The following is a 16,198-nucleotide window of genomic DNA, read 5'->3' as shown; positions in this document are numbered from 1 at the left end:
CCGCACTGTGCTGCTCCACGCATTTTTCTCCCAGCCCACCTCTGATACAGGAAGTGAGCTGGGAGAACAGAGGTGTCCGAGTGAGAGTGCGAGAAAGCAAAGTGGGGGAGGGTTCAGCTTATTTTGCCTACATGTAATCTCCTGCCCTCTCCTTCTGCTTTACGCATGAATGGGGCAGACATGAGAACACAAACAAATGTGGCTACTACCATCACATCTTGTTTGCCCCCAAGATGTTTTGAAGTGTACTTTTGAAAATGCAAAGCATAAAGAACATGTGCGGGCACGTATGAGAGGGAGCCAGGATTGGCTGTGGCTCCCCATTAAGTGTGCTTTAGGTGTGCACCACTGTGCAATGTATGAATAGACACAACACCACCCCCATATTTGCACATGAGTGTTAGACAGCCAAGTGCCTAATTGATGCTGGCAGTGGGACAACCCAACATTAAGGTTTTGTGGAGGGGGGGGATTTTTATGACAATTGGGAAATTACCCATGACAACCCTAATCAAAATAGTAGACCAGTCTTCCCCAACCTGGTGCCATCCAGTTGTTTTGGACTACAACTCCCAGCATTCCTGAACAGCAGCTGTGCTGGCTGAGACTAATGGGAATTGAAGTCCAAAACATTTGAAGGGCACCAGGTTGGAGAAAGTGGAGTTAGACATTTACTTTGCCATAGCACCTCTTTGATGGATGTCTGGATACATTACAGATGACAACAAACCAATGCTCTGGGCTGATCAGTGCTGGTCTTCTTGGAGGGGATGCCTGGGTGAGGATATATACTAGGTTTTTTAGGGGTTTTTTTTCCCTCTCTGAAAGAAATACAAGACATTTGTGGAAGAGTGAAGAGATGTATTAGCTACAAATGAACCAGTGTCTAGAGGCTGTATTGGGGTGGATGAGGGTAGTCAAGCTGAAAATTAATCCACACAAAGGAGGTAATGTGGGTTGAGAAACCAATTGCTCTGGATGGAGGTTTACAGCTAGTATTAGATGGGGTTGCACTCCCCCTAAAAGACCAAGTGTGCAGTCTGGGAGTCCTCCTGGACTCTGTGCTAACTGGGGAAGCCAGGAGTGCATTTTACCAGCTTAGGCTGGTGTGCCAGCTGTGGCCCTATCTGGAGAGGACTCACCTTGCCTCACTTATTCATGCACTAGTGATGTCCAGGTTGGACTACTGGAATGCCTGAGCTACATGGGGCTGCCTTTGAAGATGGTCCAGAAACTTTAGCTAGTACAGAATGCAGCTGCCCAAATATTGGGGGCTGGGGACGATTTGATTTGATTTGATCCTGTAACGCCTTTTCTACACCAGTTGCACTGGCTACTAGTGTGTCCCGAGCTGAATTTAAAGTGCTGGTTTTGACCTTTAAAGCCTTAAAACAGTTTGGGACCAAATTACTTGAAGGACCACCTTCACCTATATCAGCATGCCCGAATTTTAAGATCCACATGAGAGGCCCTTCTCATTTGACCACCTGTGAGAGGAGTTAGGTGGGTGTTCACATGAGAGAGGGCCTTTTCAGCAGTGGCCACATACCTCTGGAATAAGTTGCCATTAGGGGTCTACCAGGCCCCATCATTGCAGGCTTTTAAGAAGGCCCTGAAAACATACTATTTTACTCTGGCCTTTCCCTGATAAGTTTGCGGTTGTTGCTGTTTTTATTGTGTTCTTACTGGTTTTATTGTGTTCCTATTATTTTTAATACTACATTGGTTTTTATTGTGCGTTTTATTGTTTTACACTGCCTTGGGAGGGCTCCTGCCCTGAAGGGTGGCCAAGAAATAGTTTAAATAAATAAATAGTCATTGCTATGGTGACAGCATCATGTTGTTGTTCAGTTGTTAAGTCGTGTCCGACTCTTCGTGACCCCATGGACTATAGCACGCCAGGCCTTCCTGTCCTCTGCTCTCTCCCAGAGTGTGCTAAAGGAGAGCATCATGCTGCTCTCTAAAAAATCAAGCACACAAGATCCCCATCCACAGAGGATCTTGCACAGTGCTAGCTCATCTCTTTCTGCACTGGCTTGTCCCCTCTCCGCCCCCCAGCACCTTTCACCACCATAAATCTTAGTATTGATGCTGGGAGCAGGAGCTTGGATTTGCACAAGGGGTTTCTTTGCAACACTTACTTAGACCTGAGGATACCCGGTTCTATATCAGTGCACCAGGTTTGGGAAAGCTGCTATTGCTATTGGGATGGTGAAAGCCTCAAGGTGGAGTAAGTACAGGTGGGCCACCCCAGATTCAAAATGTTTGGTGTCACTGGTGTTTAATAGTAGCCACTGGCTGGGTTCAGATAACACAATAACCCACACTCAGGGGTTGAGTATGGGTCAAATATGGGTTGAGTGTGGGTTGTCGTTGAACCGTGGGTTGTTGTTGAAATGTGAGTTGTCGTGTTGTCTGACCCAGCTGTGATAACAAACCACGGTTTGTTAACCACGAATAATCCACAGTTCACAATCCAACAAGAAACCATGGGTTTTCTTCATGGGTTGTTCATGGTTAACAAACCATTGTCTGGTAGCACAGCTGGGTTCAGACAACATGATAACTCATGTTTCAACAACGCATACACAGCCCATACTCAAAATCCTTGAGTGTGGGTTATCGTGTTGCCTGAACCCATGGGTGGAATCAGTTAGTTGGCCAGAGTTAGTAGAGCTCCTGAGGAATAATCACATGCAATTTGAAACGTGGGAGGCCCACTTGTCCATTCTAAACAGGACTCCTGATGGAGATCAATGTGCAGTTTTGCGTTTTAAACTTACTTAGGGCACAATCCTATCGACTGAGCGCTTAGTGATCGGAAACCCCTAAACTCTGAGGTGTCTGATCATCCAATGCAGGGTGGGAGGAGTGGCGGAGGCAGTCTTTGCCTCCTCATCCTCCTGCCTTGCAGATTTCACTAGGCAGGAGTTTTAGCCCATCTAGCGAGGGCACTTTGGAGGGGAAAGGATGGAGGCTGGAGGAGGCTCAGGATAACTGTTATCCTGGCCCCTTCAGTCTCCTCCTCTCCCCACCCACCAGACTGCCCCCTTTCCTCCACCTCCAAGGTTGTCTTTCTGACCTCAGAGGGCAGCTGATGTGGTTCTTTCCACACCAGCTGCGAGGGGGCAGGGCAGGGGGGTTGGATCTCTGACTCTCCCTTCTGAGGTCAGAGCACTATCTCCAGCCTCGGAAGGGGGAATCCGAACAATCCTATGGTCCCTGAGACGCTCTCCCAGGGACCATAGTATTGCTCACTTAAAATCATAGCACCATCATGTCTACAGGAATAAAATGGAGTTCTGCTGCCCTGATGCTAAACACATTTACCTGGGAATAAGCACCATTTTGTTGTAGAAAATAATATATTTTTAAAGCAAGAATAATAAAATGAGCATCTGTAACCATATACATAGTTATATGGGGAGGGAGCAGCACTCCCTCTGACTATGTTGTTGTTTATTCGTTCAGTCGCTTCCGACTCTTTGTGACTTCATGGACCAGCCCACGCCAGAGCTTCCTGTCGGCCATCGCCACCCCCAGCTCCCCCAAGGTTGAGTCTGTCACGTCCAGAATATCATCCATCCATTTTGCCCTTGGTCGGCCTCTCTTCCTTTTGCTTTCCACTTTCCCTAGCATCAGCATCTTCTCCAGGGTATCCTGTCTTCTCATGATGTGGCCAAAGTAATTCAGTTTTGCCTTTAAGATCATTCCCTCAAGTGAGCAGTCTGGCTTTATTTCCTGGAGTATGGCCTGGTTTGATCTTCTTGCAGTCCAAGGCACTCTCAGAATTTTCCTCTAGCACCACAGTTCAAAAGCATCTATCTTCCTTCGCTCAGCCTTCCTTATGGTCCAGCTCTCGCAGCCATAGGTTACTATGGGGAATACCATTGCTTTAACTATGCGGACCTTTGTTGTCAGTGTGATGTCTCTGCTCTTAACTATTTTATCATGATTTGTCATTGCTATCCTCCCAAGAAGTAAACGTCTTCTGATTTCCTGGCTGCAGTCAGCGTCTGCAGTAATCCTTGAGCCTAGAAAGACAAAGTCTGTCACTGCCTCCACGTTTTCTCCCTCTATTTGCCAGTTATCAATCAAGCTGGTTGCCATAATCTTGGTTTTTTTGAGGTTTAATGGCAACCCAGTCTTGTACTTTCTTCTTTCACCTTCGTCATAAGGTTCCTCAGCTCCTCCTCGCTTTCAGCCATCAAAGTGGTATCATCTGCATATCTGAGATTGTTAATGTTTCTTCCAGAGATCTTAATTCCAGCCTTGGATTCATCAAGCCCAGCACGTCGCATGATGTGTTCTGCGAACAGGTTGAATAGGTAGGGTGAGAGTATACAACCCTGCCGTACTCCTTTCCCAATCTTAAACCAGTCCGTTGTTCCGTGGTCTGTTCTTACTGTTGCTACTTGGTCGTTATACAGATTCCTCAGGAGGCAGACAAGATGACTTGGTATCCCCATACCACCAAGAACTTGCCACAATTTCTTATGATCCACACAGTCAAAGGCTTTAGAATAGTCAATAAAACAGTAATAGATGTTTTTCTGAAACTCCCTGGCTTTCTCCATTATCCAGCAGATATTGGCAATTTGGTCTCTAGTTCCTCTGTCTTTTCAAAACCCAGCTTGTACATCTGGCAATTCTTGTTCCATGAATTGCTGGAGTCTACCTTGCAAGATCTTGAGCATCACCTTACTGGGTAAGGTATAAGTAGCATGTGAAGTAAGTGCCACTGTTCGATAGTTTGAACATTCTTCGGTGCTTCCCCTTTTTGGTATGGCCATTCTTGTGTTTTCCAAATCATAAATTGATTTTTTCCAATGTGTTGGCCATTCTTGTGTTTTCCAAATTTGCTGGCATATGGCATGCATCACCTTGACAGCATCATCTTGCAAGATTGTAAACAGTTCAGCTGGGATACCGTCATCTCCTGCAGCCTTATTATTAGCAATGCTTCTTAAGGCCCATTCAACCTCACTCTTCAGGATGTCTGGCTCTAACTCACTGACCACACCATCAAATCTATCCCTGATATTATTATCCTTCCTATACAGATCTTCCGTATATTTTTGCCTCCTTTTCTGAAACTCTTCTGCTTCTGTTAGGTCCTTGCCATCTTGGTTTTTGATCATACCCATTTTTGCCTGGAATTTACCACCGATGTTTCTAATTTTCTGGAAGAGGTCTCTTGTCCTTCCTATTCTATTATCTTCTTCCACTTCCGTCCATTGCTTGTTTAAAAATAATTCCTTATCTCTTCTGGCTAACCTCTGGAATTTTGCATTTAATTGGGCATATCTCCCCCTATCACTGTTGCCTTTTGCTTTCCTTCTTTCTTGGGCTGCTTCCAGTGTCTCAGCAGACAGCCATCTTGCCTTCTTGGTTTTCTTTTTCTTTGGAACGTTTTTTGTTGCCGCCTCCTGAACAATGTTGCGAACTTCTGTCCATAGTTCTTCCGGGACCCTATCTACTAAATCTAGTCCCTTAAATCTACTCTTCACCTCCACTGCATATTCATGAGGAATATTAGTGAGCTCATATCTAACTGATCCGTGGGTCTTCCCTATTCTCTTTAGCCTGATTCTAAATTGTGCAATAAGAAGTTCGTGATCTGAACTACAATAAGCTCCAGGTCTTGTTTTTACCAACCGTATAGATGTCCGCCACCTTTGGCTACAAAGGATGTAGTCAATCTGATTTTGGTGTCGACCATCTGGTGAAGTCCATGTATAAAGTCGTCTTTTAGGTTGTTGGAAGAGAGTGTTTGTTATGCACAGTGAGTTGTCTTGGCAAAATTCTATCAGCCTATGCCCCGCTTCATTTTGTTCTCCCAGCCCATGCTTGCCTGTAATTCCATGTGTCATTTGACCACCCACCTTAGCATTCCAGCCTCCTGTAATTAACTAGGAATGTCAGAGAATTCCACGACGAATCTCGGTGAAACCTGTTGTGGAACGAAGCCCCTGCCCCCCCAACCCACGAAAGGTACGGGGGACAAAGTGCCTGCCGCCCCCACCCCACGAAAGGCGCGCGAAACGGAGCACTTACCTGCTCCCGTCTGCACTGCTGTGCGAATGGCGGCTGTCCTGCGGCCGCCATTCGCTTCCTCCTTCTTCAGCTGTGATAGGCTACGTAAATACTTATGTAGCCTATCACAGCTAATGCAGGGACGCCATTTGCGTCCCTGTGGAGGCCGTGATAGGCTACATAAGTATTTACGTAGCCTATCACAGCGGGGGGGGGAACCCCAGCGTACGCAAATGGCGGCGGCTACTGCCATTTGTGTACGCTGGGTTTTTCCCCCCTGCTGTGATAGGCTAAGTAAATATTTACGTAGCCTATCACGGCTCACTGCAGGGACGCAAATGATGGCAGCTACGACAGCCACCATTTGCATCCCTGCAGGGCTGCCCAGCAGCCGGATGTCCGGCTGCGGGTGGCTGGAGCCGGCTGGCGGCTCTGCAGCTTGGCCGCGGAGCGGAGCTAGCCGGCAGGATTCTGGGGGGAGGCCTCACCCCCCCGGTGAAGATTCTGGGGGGAGGGATGGAGTGCCTCCCCCCACCTGCGGAGCCCGACGGAGCCAGGTAAGCCGGGTTTCGTACACCCCTAAAAATAACATCTCTTTTTGGCGTATTATCCAGTAGGTGCTGCAGATCCTCGTAGAACTGATCTACAGCATCTGTGGTTGGGGCGTATATTTGGATCCCTGTGATATTAAATGGCTTACCCTGAATTTGAATTGAGATCATTCTATCCCTTCTGACTATATATATATATATATATATATATGAAGAAACAAAGGATGCTGTGGCAGCTGGCATCAGTCCTGGTGGGCCCTGGTATGCCCATATCCAGCCTAGTTTGCCACTGCTCCTCATCCCCTGCTGCTCTCTGGGTGGACATTTCCCTGGGCTGTGGGGCCCAGACATTGAGCTGAGGTGCAGCCCTAGCTGCTCCACTCAGCTGAGCTCTCAATTCTCGAGATGCCAGAAAGCTAAGTAAGGGCACAATCCTAAACACAATCCGAGCATTCTCCATGCTCGTTGAGGAATGCTGGGCATTGTAGGACTTTTTTTCTGTCTAAACATGCATAGGATTGTGCCCTAAGATCATTTCTACTCCATAAGTAAGGCCCCAGGGCTATTACGCTCCTCCTGTGCAAATTTACTTACCAAAGCACTTGGGAAGGGTGGATCAAACATCCGCATGAACAAATCAGATTAGAGATAATAACCAGCTTCCCTCCCTCCCCCTTGCTGATGTTGCAACAAGTCATTTAAGGACAATGCCACATTTCTCCTGTTCAGAATGTCAGATTTGCTCCCTCTAGGCAAAAGCCACAAGGACCATTCTCAAACCTTAACAGAAACCAGCACAGCAGTGAATTCTATGCACCACTCCAATTTACCACAGCATAATTGTACTTCACAGGTAACTGGAGTTAAATCCTCTAAGCTTGAATCTTGCAGAAAAGGGGGTAATAACTTTTAAAGCAAACAGATTTAGAGTGATTGGTGATTGTTTTCTTTTGCCTTTTAAAGTCCTTTGAAAGAAACAAAGTGGAAAACATTATGACATAATCACTGGGAAAAAATGCTGTTTAGATTGGGTCTATGTCACTAATTGGAAGCAGACTGAGTGTAACTGGCTCTGCCTACTATATTGACAGCATTTATTTGTTATTTTCTATACTCAAAGCCAGATATTAAACAGCTGCTGTCAAATCTTGTGGTCTGGACATGCAATCACATGCTTATCCCAGCTGCTGCCATTAACACATAGAGATGCTTTTTATTTTTATGGTTTTGCATGGCCAATTACAAGTTAACATCTGACTGATATGTCATCTTAAGGAAGGTTTATGTCAAGTTAAAAGAGCTAATGATGAAGGCACTCTCAGCTCCCCTTTCTGTCTTTTGTGTGCACATCAAGAGGATTGAATTATATGAACACTTCATACTTCTGAACCTGGATATTCAGCATCGAGTGAGACAATTTGAACTACCGCTAAGAACAATAAAGAGGCAAATATTCTTTGTAATTCAAAGGTCATGTCCAGTCGTCTTACATTTTAGTTCTCATGGAAGTTAATCCTTTATTGTGTTTAGTGATAGCCAAGACTGGACATAATAGAGGTTTTCATGCATAGTTACACGGAAGTCATTCCTGGTGATAGTTCTAGGTAACCTGAAGTTCACATGGTAGAACAATATCCCAGAAGCTAGTCTTGGGAGCATTGTGGGTGAATTAGTTAGCAACAAGACGCTACGAAGGAACTTTTGCATCATGGGATGGGAGTGACAGATGGAAACTCACAAGAACAAACAAAAAGTTTACAAACCATTATTTTAAAAAGCGATTGGTAGATCCCTTTAGGGCTTCTCAAAGAAACTAGTGTGCTCTAGCAAACCATGTCTTTCTATATCTAATAGAAATACACTTGACAAGTGCCAATCTTTATGTAACGAAAACAGCACCATTCAACCGTGAGAGGGAGGTCATCAGTAGGCTTGGGGGACCACTAAGGTTTGCAGAACTACAAATGAACTTTAGTGGGGGAAAACTCTAGGGGAAGGGAGAATGACACACAAAAACTACCCAGTGATGACTGGGCATGCTCAGTGGCCACAGAATGCTGGGTGTCTGTTGCAGGAGGATAGAAAATCTTGGGATGGGGAATGGAGCATCCTATGAAAGGACATGGTTGTCTGGCATCCTGAGTGGAAGCACTTCACACTGTAACATTTTGTGAGTTTTCCCACTTGTAAAAATATAATATGAGAACTGTTAGGTATTTACCTCTAAAAGGGGACTGTGACGTCAGCTGTTTCAAAAATCTTGCCATATGAAACTCATCTCTGGTTCACATATTACATTTTTTATATATTCTTAGACTCATAGTTTAATGTATAGGCAATCCATAAAAAGTACAACAGGGTGTTTGAACAGTGCTGTAACAAGCAGCACTTATTTTCAGGGGGAGAGTCCTCCAGATTGACCATCTGGAATGACAACAAAAGCCCCCTGAGAAAATAGTTCTGATCTCCTGATGGTTTTAGGCACAACTGTAGCATTGCTAAACTTTACTATATTAGCTAAGTGTGGTCATGCTCAACCAAATCTCATCTTTGAGCTCAATGTGGTCTAAATATAAATATGCCCACTTGAGGTTTTACTTCTTACAAGTGAGAAGACACTGTAAATACTCTGGCAGAGAGTAAAACTTACCAAGCCAACGGTGACTGCTACCAACACATTTAGAAGAAATAAATGAAAACAGTGCCACTTCTTCATTTTGATGAACCTGTAAAAGAAAACAACTTCATCTTTTGTCAGCAGAACTCCAAGCACAAGCTCCTCTCTACTCAGCACTGAATTTATGAAAGCCATTAGGGGCCTGCTGTTTGCTCCATCATTTGCATTGCATTGCTGGAGCAGAGAAGTATACTGCTAGAAACCAAATTACTCCAAAACCCCAATTCTTAGAGGAAAAACAAGTCAAAACAACCATATCTTATTGCAGAGTTAGGTTAAAAAAAAATGCTCTCCGACCAATATACTATAAAGGAGAAAAATACAAAGCTTAGTTCTTGCTGTTAACTTCTTACAGCACAGAAGTATGCTTGGATTTGCTTGTGCTATATGGCTTGTATTTTATTAACCTCTTGAGGCACAATCCTATCGGGATAGGCGGCCAAACGTGGAGGCGACCGCCTATCCAATATAGGGCAGGAGAAGCACAGAGGGGATTGTTCCCTCCACGCTTCTCCTGCCCTGCATTTGCAGCTAGACAGCCAATTTCAGCTGTCTAGCCGTGGAAAGGCAGAGCGAGTAAGGAGGCTGCCGGATGACACATAGGATGTGTCATACCAGCATTTCTGCCTTCCCCGCCCCAGAACGCCCCCCCCCAACGCCCCGTTTTGGCTGCTCCGTACTCCTCTTGTAAGTACGGAGTGCAGGGCTGTTGATACTGGGTTGGATCCAAACCTAGTCATGCTTAAAATAAACCAATGAAATCAATGGAACTTAAGTTAGTCATGATTCACTTAAGTACTCAAGTGCTTAATTTATCTCAATGGGTTTGCTCTAAGCATAACTGAATCTGGATCTAACCATTGTATTTGACATCACTGCATTTGTTTTCACATTAAGTAGTTGGCTGCTTTGGTCTTCCTTTTGCAGGGAAAAACAGGGTGCAAATAAGTGATAAAATGCTACAAAGGTAAATATTCTCACAGAACTATGTATAGTCAACTTACAAAGTTATTGCGGCTATCCATCTGCATGAGTGCATGATTAGTATGTACCACTGCTAGGTGCATCTATCCTCTCAGCACATCTGGTGGCCATTTTAGCTGGGCTGAACTCTCTGACATAAACAAAAGTCACTCCCCTCCCTTCTTACAAGAGTGGTTCTTCCTGTACATTTTCTTCAAGCTTTTCACATTACTTTGCCTGGAAGACAGGTTTCCACAGGGGGATTCTAAAAAGTTAATCTCGGCTGCACTCCAGCAACGTTTTCAACTTGGACAAATGAAAGGTATTTAGCTGCTTGCAGAAGTTCAAACTTCCAGTCCAAGGACATTAAGTGCACATTTACATTGTTTTGCTGGCTAAATGGGGTTTTGCATCATTATTTTGATTTTTTTGCTAATGAGATATACTTGTATAGGAGAAAGGAAAACAATAACACAAATTAAAGGGAATGAAAGACTATAATTAGGCACACACAAAAACTGAAGCAACAGATAAGGGAGTCTTCAATGCAATAAAGCCATTATGTTGCTCAATTAATCTTAACAACACAGCTGCAACTGGTCATGTGGTAGAAGTGAGTGTTGGAGGGGGGGTTATTGTTGACTTTCACAAACTGAAATATCACATGCAAGAGATGCAGCATAATCCTATGCATGTTCACTTAGATGGAAGCCCCACTATGATCACTGGGTCATACTCACAAATAAATGTGCATATGATTATAGCCTAAAAATAGTAATCTTCAGCCTTTTCAGACCCATGACCCCCAGTCAGCATGGCACTGTTCACTTAGCCTCAGCATCACTATCAACAATATGGGGATAATAACAGGACTTACTGAGATAATGACCTGGATCTATTCTAGACAAGGCTGTTAACTCACTGTATCTACTTCCAGTTTCAATGCAGAAGTAAGTTCGGATCCCTACACAAAGAGCTTTTTATTTCCTGCCTTTCTGTACTTTCCACTACATGACCTCTAGGAGGCACTGTGGTATAGCAGAATTAAACAATTACGCTATGGGGACTTACACTTTTTGGGATGAAAAAAATACTGCATTTTCCCTGCTCCAAAACTCCTCACAAAAGTGCTCTTAAAAAACAGTAGCAAAACTGGAGGGTCACGATGATGTCTAAAGCACCTGTAAACAACTGTGAGTGAATCACAAGTGCACAATAAAAGCCTTGTGTTGAAAAGCTCCTGCTTTGCATGTAATGACTAACCATTGGTTATTCAAATAACCCATGGGTTATTTAACCCAGGGTTTGGGGGGCCACGCAGGAACGAGTGAGCGAGTGTGCTGCCTCCCACTTATTCATTGCTTCTGCTTTGCATCCAGTATACAAAACAACTCCATGACATGTGCTGTATGACATGTGAACCTGGAACTCTGGGTTGTTGAGAGGGAAACAATGCAGAGTTTTAACCCATGGTTTGCTGTTGGGTTAAAACACTGGGTTGTTTCCCCCTCAACAACTCACTCGCTCCCATGTGGGCCCAACCAACCATGGGTTAAATAACCCATGGGTTGTTGTTATGTGCAAACTGGGCCATGTATGTGAAGCTGTTTGAAACACTTGAAATGTGCTACATAACTGCTGACTCATCATTAGGCAATTGATGACAGGGTTGCAAGCCACAAATAAACGATTATTAGGTAACTGATGGCAGGATTAACCCCACAAATAAACAAGTTAATTATATGTAATAGGTTCATAGTTGTAAGTCAAAGGTGATACTTAAAGTTACATGCTACTGCCCATTGAACCACTGAGTCACTTTCAAATAAGGCAATATTGGTGCTTATTCTTGTGTAAGACCTGCTTTACACATAACACTAACCTATAGTTTATTAACTCATGGTTAACCTATGGTTTGTTGCCCTACCCAGTTTGTCTGTTTGTCTAGCAGACTTTCGAACAAAGTGCCATTTGTTTTCTCAATCGCTGGATTGTTTGTTCCCCTTCTCTTCTGTCTGCTCCCTCCTTGTATCCCAAATGCCTTTGTGGCACTGTAGTTCTGACCTGTAGAGCCTCTGGGTTTTTTACCACTCTTTTCTGCCACCTTTGTAGCCTGGTGAAACAACTGATGGTTCTGGATTTGCACATAATGACAACCCATAAACAACCCAGATTTCACAATCCATGATTCAATGGAGTGGTTTGTATGATTGCTGAACCCACCATGACTTATTTAAGCCATAGCTGGTTGTGGTGCATGTCAGTGGCCATTTTGAATATTCAGGCCACAGCAGGCAATCACCATGGCTTATTGTGACATCTGAACCCAGTGCAGGGTAGGTTGTTGGTGTGGTTAACAAACCACCCACAACCCTAAAACAGCCCATGGGTTATGAGTGTTTTGTTAGCAAGAATTCAAAGGATTTAAAAGTAAACATTAGACATATTGCCAAGAAATAATCCTATAGCACTCTTCCTTGCCCTCTGATAATACTAAATAAATTCCTGCACCAGGCAGCCTTTCCATCATCCCCAAACTTCCATTATTATTTCAAATTATCCATGCAGATTGAAAATATCCATTAATAATGTCAGGGAAAATATTTGACTACCAACATATTTGACTATTAGCATATGTGTTTTGCCTGATAGCAAACTCTTGAATTCAGTAGCCCTTACTTCTGAGTAAAGACACACAGGATTGGACTGTACGTTATAAATTGATTTTTTACTGTTAGATTGTCAGGGCTTCTTCCACACTAGGCTTTTCCTTATATATGAAAACCATTTGCCTACGCTGTTCCTGAGAATCTAGATGATATTGCTCCCAAACCATCACATTTCCAATCTTTTTAAAGGCATTGCTTCCTTCTCTGCCTTTTAAAGTGTTGGTTTGTAGCAATTTTTGGAGCTTCCAGGGCAAGTGCAGCACAATCATTTGAGGACTGAACTGACGTAGGGCTATCTTCTCACCTGATTTGAAGGTTTGCTTTGTGGGTGCTTCCAGCCTCCTAGCCCTACCAGTTAGAAGCATTGTGCAGCCATTCTGTCTTTTTTTTTCCTTAATGGATTTCAGTGGTAAGAAAAAAAGACAGAAGCAGCAATGGGAAAACATGGGAGGGTTATGAGTGGAAGACAATGATGTTTGGGCTCCCCGTAAAATGATGTGAATGAGGCAGGGCTATGGTGCTATAAAGCCTCACCTGGAAGCACCCTCTCTCGGTTCTGTTGCCTCTCCTTCACCATTATCTGTTCTACATCTCTGTCCCTTTGCTACGCATTTCCTGGAGTAGGAATGATAGCAGGCCCCACTATGGTTCCAAGGCCAAATTAGGTGAAATTGACAACACATTCGTCACTTTCACCTCATTGCTGGAGTTTAAACTATGGAACCTCAGCCCTCTCCCAACAGCTTCCAGGCAAAATGAAGTGCAATTGACACAACCCTTGCCCATTTTATCCTAATTTGCTTTGGAAAATGTAGTGCAGCCTTCTCGAAGCTGGCGTCTTCTAAATGTTCGGGACTTCAACTTCCATCTGCTCCAGACAGCATGGCCAATGGTCAGGAATGCTTGGAGTTGTAGGCCAAAGCACATGGAGGACACCAGCTTTGGGAAGGCTGACATAGCGGGACTCCTGCAGATGTGAAGAGAGGGTGGAATCGTGTCAATTCACTCTTTGTTAAAAAGTGTACGCATTCCTTTGGATGTGGAAGGGGGAAAAACAATCCAAACAAACTACTAATCTTTCTAAAGAGCAGCAGCAGCAATGGCATGAGAATCCTTACATGGAAATCGGTGGCCAGTTGACTTTTCCCCCAGCAGCTGGCAGGAACTCTAATTAAGGGGAGAGTGAGGGCTCCTTCACACTGAGCTTTTATCCTGTGATTGAGATTGCTCCTTCACAGAAGTTTGCTGGGTCTTCACATGACACCTTGATCATTCAAGGCATCTCCTGCACTAAATGCCCTTCCACTTTTAAATAGATTACAGATAATGAGCTATCAAATTACGCCGTTGGGTTCCACGTTGTGTTCCACTTGAGTTCCCTCCGTGAAAAGAGGGAAAGCGGCAAGAAGAGGAGCGAGATCAATGAAAGATAGTTGAAGACTCAGATACGGGGAGGAGGGGGGAAAGGAAGCATGTGAAAAAGGGAGTCGTTGTGATCCTTCATTTAAAAAGGAAGCAGAAAGCCCCATTTTAAATGCAGGATTTTAGGCTGGTGTAGAGATGCCCTAATTTCTCCCCTCTCCCGTGAGGATCAGCAATGGCTGAATGGGTGGGCTGGCTTACGATTCCCTCAGCATCAATGGTGGCAAGCAAATGAATGAAGAAGGAATGAGGGGGAGGGCAAATTTTACCCAGCAGAATGATCTCTCTTGCTTGGGAACCACCACATAACGTGCATCACTGAATCAGACTAGTGCTTGTATCGTGACAGCAAAAAATGTTTTTTGCTCTGATTGCCTGGAAGCACCCGCTATTTAAACATATTCACATTCCTTTCATGAAAAATCTTAAGTGTTTACTTGAAGGCCAAAATACTAATCTTACAGTGCAATCCTATGTGTGCTCACTTGAAAGCAAGTCCCACTGTGTTCAGTGGAACTAACTCCCTAGTAAATGCTTTTTAAGATTGCAGCCTTACCTTCTTTTCCATCAGTTCATTAAGATACTAATCCCACTACAGCACACCAGTGCAACTGTACCCCAATTGTATAACTGGTAAGACAGAGATCGCTACCACCCTCAAAAAATTCCTATAGTGTTTACCTCTGAATGCTGGAGAGATCCTTGAGTGGTTAATGTCTTCGGAGCTGAGGCAAAGCATTTCACATCCTTCTCCAGATTGAGAGAGTTTTTGCTCTTAATTTCTGAACAACTCTGTAGTGAGTCAGTGGGGAGGAATGTTCAGTAGAGCCGTAGTAGACCACTGCTAACTTAATGCATTACAAATACAATACTAAGATGATCAACCATCTAACAAAAAAGTAAAAGGGAGGGGGGATAAAAAAAAAGTCTATTGCTAAAAATAAAATTAAAATAATCTCTTTCCTTCATGTGGCACATGACATAAATAAATTTAGGACAGGATTTAGACATGCTCCAGTCCTACTAAGGACTGGAGGTAATCATTTCATTAGAGAGAAGGAAGCAAATTCCCCTGAAACATTAGAGTGGCAATAGCTGTAATCCAGTATTGGTAGCTTGATAAATATGCAAATTTAATGGAGAAGGGTGACATCAGGAGTCACACTGACCTAGTGCATGCATAACACTAACTCATGGTTTATTTAATGCATGATTAAGCCATGTTTTGTCGTCCTACCTAGGGTTTGTCTGGCAGATGATCAAACAAACAGTGGTTTGTTTTCTCAATCCCTGGGTTGTTTGTTTCCCTCCTCCTTTGCCTGCTCAGTTCCTGTATCCCAAATGCCTTTACCATGCTCCAGTACTGGTATGTGGAGTGGCTGTTTTTTTACCATTCTTGACCACCACGTCTGTAGCCTGGCAAAACAACCCATGAACAACCCACAGTTCTGGGACTGAACCTGAGGACAAGCCATGGTTTAAACAACTTAGAGTTTACAATGCCACAACAAACCATCAGTTTTCTTTCTGGTTTGTGGTTAACAAACTATGGTTTGGTAGCATGGCTGGGTGTGCCCATCACAACAACCCAGAATTCAACAACTCATACCATGTATTAGTGTTATGTACGAACCCCAGCCACTAACACGGCTTGCATGAAACAGCAATCCCAGAGTATCAGGAATTGCTGATATCTAGCAGAAGCAAGCAAGCGCACCGCCTGCTGTGCACTCGTTGCTTCTGCTTTCATTTAACAAACAACCCAACAACAAACCATGGATTAACTCTGAGTTGTTTAACTCCTAACCAACCCAGAGTTTCTGGGTTTGGATGTCACAATAACAACCCAGGAACAGGATGTTCCTGGATTATTAACTGAA

General features: G+C 43.9%; 1 protein-coding gene across 1 annotated transcript in view; it reads right to left on the bottom strand.

Annotated features, from left to right (window-relative positions):
- Window positions 1–15,077, bottom strand: part of FGL1 (fibrinogen like 1) — a 52,836-nt gene extending 37,759 nt beyond the window's left edge. The window contains exons 1-2 of the mRNA XM_084856661.1: window positions 15,000–15,077; window positions 9,238–9,313 (exon numbers count right to left, since the gene is read on the bottom strand). Of these exons, the coding sequence (XP_084712787.1) occupies window positions 9,238–9,303 (66 nt within the window). The 5' untranslated portion in view covers window positions 9,304–9,313; window positions 15,000–15,077. The remainder of the gene's footprint in view (window positions 1–9,237; window positions 9,314–14,999) is intronic.
- Between the last annotated feature and the right edge of the window lie 1,121 nt (window positions 15,078–16,198).

The sequence above is a fragment of the Heloderma suspectum genome, chromosome 5 (assembly GCF_057233095.1).
Source record: "Heloderma suspectum isolate Gila_16-S chromosome 5, 16-S_ref, whole genome shotgun sequence".
Lineage (NCBI taxonomy): Eukaryota > Metazoa > Chordata > Lepidosauria > Squamata > Helodermatidae > Heloderma > Heloderma suspectum.
This window is presented reverse-complemented; position numbering and strand designations above follow the sequence as displayed.